This window comes from Berghia stephanieae, chromosome 12 (assembly GCF_034508935.2).
Source record: "Berghia stephanieae isolate SIO BIC M18660-M18661 chromosome 12, UCSD_Bste_1.3, whole genome shotgun sequence".
NCBI lineage: Eukaryota > Metazoa > Mollusca > Gastropoda > Nudibranchia > Aeolidiidae > Berghia > Berghia stephanieae.
This window is the reverse complement of record NC_088371.1, coordinates 22,249,196-22,255,769: the sequence shown is the minus strand read 5'-3', so window position 1 is coordinate 22,255,769 and position 6,574 is coordinate 22,249,196. Positions and strand designations below refer to the sequence as shown.

General features: G+C 39.1%; 1 protein-coding gene across 1 annotated transcript; it reads left to right on the top strand.

Annotated features, from left to right (window-relative positions):
• Window positions 1-2,260: 2,260 nt before the first annotated feature.
• Window positions 2,261-5,065, top strand: LOC144957973 (uncharacterized). The gene is made up of 3 exons (XM_078889537.1): window positions 2,261-2,591; window positions 2,990-3,280; window positions 4,264-5,065. Exons 1-3 carry the CDS (start codon window positions 2,580-2,582, stop codon window positions 4,294-4,296), a joined length of 336 nt encoding a protein of 111 aa, XP_078745663.1. The 5' UTR covers window positions 2,261-2,579; the 3' UTR covers window positions 4,297-5,065.
• The last annotated feature ends 1,509 nt before the right edge of the window (window positions 5,066-6,574 follow it).

The following is a 6,574-nucleotide window of genomic DNA, read 5'->3' as shown; positions in this document are numbered from 1 at the left end:
ATGCCTGGTTTTGAACACCACTGACCACTGGGGATACATGGACTGAGAAGTGTCGCTGTCAGGCGGGTGTACTGCCTTGGACTCAACTAGCCTTTGGTTCCAAATGCCTGGTTTTGAACACCACTGACCACTGGGGATATATGGACTGAGAAGTGTCGCTGTCATGCGGGTGTACTGCCTTGGACTCAACTAGCCTTTCGTTCAAAATGCCTGGTTTTGAACACCACTGACCACTGGGGATACATGGACTGAGAAGTGTCGCTGTCATGCGGGTGTACTGCCTTGGACTCAACTAGCCTTTGGTTCAAAATGCCTGGTTTTGAACACCACTGACCACTGGGGATACAGGGACTGAGAAGTGTCGCTGTCATGCGGGTGTACTGCCTTGGACTCAACTAGCCTTTCGTTCAAAATGCCTGGTTTTGAACACCACTGACCACTGGGGATACATGGACTGAGAAGTGTCGCTGTCATGCGGGTGTACTGCCTTGGACTCAACTAGCCTTTGGTTCCAAATGCCTGGTTTTGAACACCACTGACCACTGGGGATACATGGACTGAGAAGTGTCGCTGTCAGGCGGGTGTACTGCCTTGGACTCAACTAGCCTTTGGTTCCAAATGCCTGGTTTTGAACACCACTGACCACTGGGGATATATGGACTGAGAAGTGTCGCTGTCAGGCGGGTGTACTGCCTTGGACTCAACTAGCCTTTGGTTCCAAATGCCTGGTTTTGAACACCACTGACCACTGGGGATACATGGACTGAGAAGTGTCGCTGTCATGCGGGTGTACTGCCTTGGACTCAACTAGCCTTTGGTTCAAAATGCTGGTTTTGAACACCACTGACCACTGGGGATACATGGACTGAGAAGTGTCGCTGTCATGCGGGTGTACTGCCTTGGACTCAACTAGCCTTTGGTTCAAAATGCCTGGTTTTGAACACCACTGGCTGTTTTGGACTCAAGAACTAAATTAATACTAACGGAATTGTATGACCCATCATCGAATTATAATTCAGGCTATTAAACTAAATTCTTGACCAAAAAAAAAAAAAAATATTTTCATAAACCTTAAATGGACTTGTAGAGTACATGGGATAAACCATCACCATCTTTCTAACCTTATATACACCCACATGCCCACTTAACCCTCTCCTTACCACCTGCAGCAAAACCGTCACATTTGTTACGACACAATATACATTGTACATCACAATGATCTTTGTTTAAATGATAAGAATATTACGTTGTCTTTTAGAGAGATTGTTTGAGTTTAAAAAAATCAATTTTTCTGTTTGGTAAGTCTGCCATTTTGGGAAAATACTGAAAATGATCGGTAATGAGAGTTAAACGCATAATGTAGATTTTAATACAGCCACACAAATAAAACAAGAGGAGAGAATCCAAATACACTGGTCTTCCATCTAGCTATTTGTATTGATATTTTAGTTACTTCCCCTTGCTTGCATTTTGTCACTTACTTAATAACTAAATTTGTTCCTTCTCCAGATTAACAGGTGGTGATAAATTATTGATTGCGTCAGGGATATTTTTGGTCGAACTCTCCTCTCTTTCCACATAATTTCTCTCGATCTCACCTATCTGTCATCGCGTCCCACCCCCCCCCCCCCAACCCACCCTCACACACTCTCTCTCTCTCTCTCTCTCTCTCTCTCTCTCTCTCTCTCTCTCTCTCTCTCCTTGTAAAGCGCTTTGAGTACGTTTAGTTGATATTTCGCTGTATTAAAGCTCTGGTTGTTAATATTATCTCTTTCCTTTTTTTTTTCTTTTCTTCCTTCTATTTTTTTCCTCTCCTCACCCATTCCCTTATTTCTCCTTCTCCCTCTTCCAGACCCCTTCTTTCTCCCCTTCACTTCTTCCTTTCTTCAACAACAGCAAGTGGAACTAAATGATAAATAGCCCTAAATGACAAATTGCCCTAACTATGGGGACGCTTTATTATTATTACATCTTTCTCTCACTCTCGATCTCTCAGTCTCCCTGTTTTTGTATCCCCCCCCCCTCTCTCTCTCTCTCTCTCTTCTCTCTCTCTCTCTCTCTCTCTCTCTCTTTGTCAGTCTGTCTCAAACACGCACACACTCTCTTTACCCTTTCTCTTTATACATCCCTCTCTATCTGTCTCCACCCCTCCTTATCCTATAGATAGTATGCGCTTGGCTAAGAAGCTCAAAACATTGCCATCCGGAAGTATAACGGACCAAAAAAAAAAAACTGTGTATATCCATGAACGTTTCGCGGGTCTAGAGGCATATTATTGTAACTGCAATTTCCTAGAAAATGAGATTATTGTCAGTCTTGAACAATCTTGGTACAGTTTTGTCATAAAATTATTGTAACTGCAAAAATGCATCAGGATTCGCCAATATGTTTAATGCTAAATTATTGCAACAACTGATAATTCATTTCATTGGGAGGGAAATTGATGTAAGTGTGAATGATTGCGAAGCAAATTATTGCAACTGACCAAAGCTATCCCAGAATTCCGCATTTTCATCTCACAACAAATGAAAACAAAATGGCTGCGCCCATAAAAAAGCTGTCGGCTCGAGAGGCTTTGGATGCTATTTTGGGTAAGTTTTTATATTATTCTGATAATTTATTTTCAAATTAGAGTTTTTTCCAATTGTATAAACCAAAAGAAGCATAATTGATGACATAAATTTGTTAAATATTATATTTTAGCTACGAAATGAGTGCACTCGCTGCACTTGACTTTGACATTGACTTTCACTTTCCATCCTACTGTTTACTTACTTATATTTACTATAGATAGATAGTACATACTAGTAACTTTCAAGATGTAATAAGATAAGGCAAAGAATCTTAGCCTTGTCTGATGTGTGAAAGAAATTTGATGGAATTAGTATTGAATGTTTGGTAACCAACCTACCAATGACACAACGATGTAGACCTTGTTTTCTATACCAATCTGACTAACTTTCCTGATTGTTCTGTTTTCATTTTTCAGAGTCCAGTGATGAAGATGAGAATTTCCCCAGTTCTTTTTCGGACTCTGATGATTTGTATGAACCGTCTCTATCAGATGATTCAGACTAGTCTATGGATACACTATCACCTCACACAGTGCAGGAAACATACACACCTGCTCCTGTCACTGAGCCCTCTCCTGAGGTCAACCCAGCACAATCACCTGCTTTGCTTGGGGAGACTATCCATTCGTTGTCTCCACCGCCTTGTCCCGATAAGGATCAAAGCTCGCCTGGAACTGGAACTATCTCCATGGAATGTGAAGATACAGGTAATTATGATAAGTTTGTTACTTTTCTTTTCATAACTTGAAAGGGTTCCCATTAGTTGTCCTCAGGTTTTATCTTGTGATTTGAAAGTTACCATGTTAGCTGAATGACAGCAACAATACTGAACATAGGAAATGTAAGTTTACAGTCCACTCCGGTTAATCGCAACACCTTGGGATCCACGAAAATGTTGCGATTAACCGAAGTTGCAATTAACAGAAGATGAGTTTCCAATCCCTGTTGCAACATTTTACACATATATGGTTATCTCGTACTAGTTGTAAACAGTGTCCACAGACTGAGCAATATGATTGAAATAAAAACCATACAGCAGTCCTGTATAGATTTTGTCAAGCAAAAGCAGCTTTGATGCAAGTTGCCATCTTTTATTCTGAATTGATTCACTTTCACTCTTTTGTTCTCAATATTTGTAAGACTCAAAGAGATTAGCCCTGGTGAGAGCCAATAAGCTTTCACCAAACTCGTTGGTCACAATGCACAGATGTCAATCCCATAACAAAGGATATCGCTCAGTCTCTCTTTACAACTGTCATTGTCTACCTTTTGTCAAAACTATGCACAGCCCCCTCACCTCCTATTTAATGGTGACAGATGACATTTCAAACCCATGTTGTAAAGCCCCGCCCTCTTTTATCTCCTATAGAGTGGTGACAAACTACTGTAGCATTAAATCCTGCTTACTCTCAATTATTCAACATGTCACGATTTCTTCCACGATGAAATCATGATATTTTGTTTGATTGATTTCTTGAATTTACCACTTTTTGAGGGCAAAAATTTGTTGCGATTAACCGAAGTTTGTTGCAATTAACCAGTGACTTCTATATAGAATTAATTCTGTTTCTTGGGAAATGTTGCGATTAACCGAAAATTGCGATTAAACCAAGTTGCAATTATCCAGAGTGGACTGTATCTTCATTGTCTGAGTAATATAATTGTTCCCAATGTTTTTTTTCTATTTCAGACTTACCATCAACTGACATGCCTGAAACAGTGAATCAGCAACAGAATCCACCAGAATTGGAAAATGAATTTATATCATTTTTTCCTCTGTATGTTTGATAATAATATGTACAAAATGTTTTTTTCCCTGGTTGCGTTTATGTTCATGCCGTGTTAAGCGCAAAGAGCCCATATTGTTGGGAGAATGCGCTCTAAAGTGTCCTCATTAATATTCTAATTATTAATACATATTTCAGAATTGCTTGCATTTCTTATTTTGTAGATATATTTTACTACATCATAACTCATCTTTGCGAATAGTAAATACAAATGTTCATAATATTATGTCCACCGAAGTAATCAGACTCGGGACCTCAGAAAAAGACTTCCATGCATTGCACCCTTTCCAATTACCTTCACCTTAGTCTTTTTGACACGTTTTTTGTTATTGTTTTAATAGTACTCAATGCTAATTTTAATAAGATTCTTTTAAATGTCAAAAGTTTTAACTGTTTCACGGCTAGGTAAGCTTTCGACCGAACCGACATTCAACTTATTTTTGTCGATTTATAACCGACTTTTGCAGTTTTCATCCAGAGATTTAGTCCCTGTGATGCGCGCTCGATCACTCGAAGCTTATCACAGGGACCAATCTCTAGATGAAAACTGTAGAGGATCGAATGGTGTTTGACGTAAATACAGCCTAGCCGCGAAAGGGTTAGGCCTCTGAGTTGAAAGCGACTTACATGGTTTGCCAGTCTTACCTTCAATGTACATTTCATTGAAATAATCTGACATTATTTTTTTTTTTATCCAGAACTGAATAAATTTATTATAAATTATAATTGAACTTACTTGTTATCATTTTTTTTTGGCTTGTTTGATGTTGTGTGACACTTAGTTGGGTAATGACAAATTATTGTAAGTGGTAGGTTCATAACATCCCACTATGACATGTTGAGAGGCAAATTATTGTAAGTGATTATAATCATGATAAAAGCTATACTTGTTGCATAATCATGTTAGTCATGGTTTTAAATCATTTTTAGTCCTCTCATTTATCAATTTGATGGGCAATCTATTGCCACCCTTTCATCTCTGATTTTACAAGAATAGCTAAACATTCAAAGTTAATTTTCTCAAAACAGGAAGTTTGCAGTTACAATAATATGCCTCTCGACCCGCGGTTTATAGTCGGGTTAAAACAGTTCAGTGAGCATCACTCACAAACGCGGATGGCAAAAACAATAACAAAGGCCTGAGTGACGTCATCTGCATACTATCTATACCCATTTCCTCTCAGCGAGATTCGAATCAAAACCATTCGACCCAAAACCCAGAACGTTAAGCACTACGCCATCACCTCGCCACGAGAGAATCGATAAACAACAACAACAATAGCAATATCACCAATGGTAATGTCAAATGTTAAACGTGAAGGTAAACATGTCAATCACGTGACAATCGGTACTCTCGTCTTACGCATTCCTGGCAGGGCGACTCGGCGCCGAGATGTCAATCAGACGATAGAAATAATAACAATCTGTTTTCTTTTGTATTCTCTATCTTTTATTATTTTTTTTTCTTAGATTTTTTTTGTTTTTTGTTTTTGTATTTTGTTTTATTTGGGGTTTTTGTTTTTGTTTTTGTTTTCGTTTTTCTTTTCTCCTTTTTTTTTTTTTTTTTTTTTTTTTTTTGGGGGGGGGGGGGGTATTTGATTAAATAATCAATTCGATTGCCCTTTTAGTGAAAACGAAATACAGATCTGGGAGAGGGGAGTGCAGCACCACACCGTGAGAGGGGGTGAGAAAAGGGAGAGATGGAGAGGGATGGAGAGAGAGATGGATTGTGAGAGAGAGAGAGAGAGGGAGTGAGAGAGAGAGAGAAAGAGAAGAGAGAGAGAGAGAGAGAGAGAGAGAGAGAGAGAGAGAGAGAGAGAGAAAGAGAGAGAGAGAGAGAGAGAGAGAGAGAGAGAGAGAGAATGAGACAGAGGTAGGCGGATAGAGAGTGAAATAAAGAAAGAGATAGAGGAAATGATGCTACGCGTTTGATTAAAATACTCACAACATCTGCCATCCGGATAATATAACGTACCAACAAACACACACACACACGCAAACACACACGAAACGATGTGTAACCTTGAACGTTTATTTGATTAATATCATTTAGTGAGAACTATTCACCAAAACGGCTATCTAAAGCCAATAAACAAAGAGCTGAGGGACGTCTTTTTCGTTCCTTTTATAGATAGAACGAAATTGACGTCACTCAGGTCTTTGTTATTGCTTTTTGCCATCGGCGTTTATGAGTAATTCTCACTTAACTGTATT

Excerpts from the sequence above, each read along its gene's own strand:
- LOC144957973 (XM_078889537.1), top strand. Across the intron at positions 3,281-4,263 it reads CATGGAATGTGAAGATACAG|ACTTACCATCAACTGACATG; the intron begins GTAATTATGATA and ends TTTCTATTTCAG.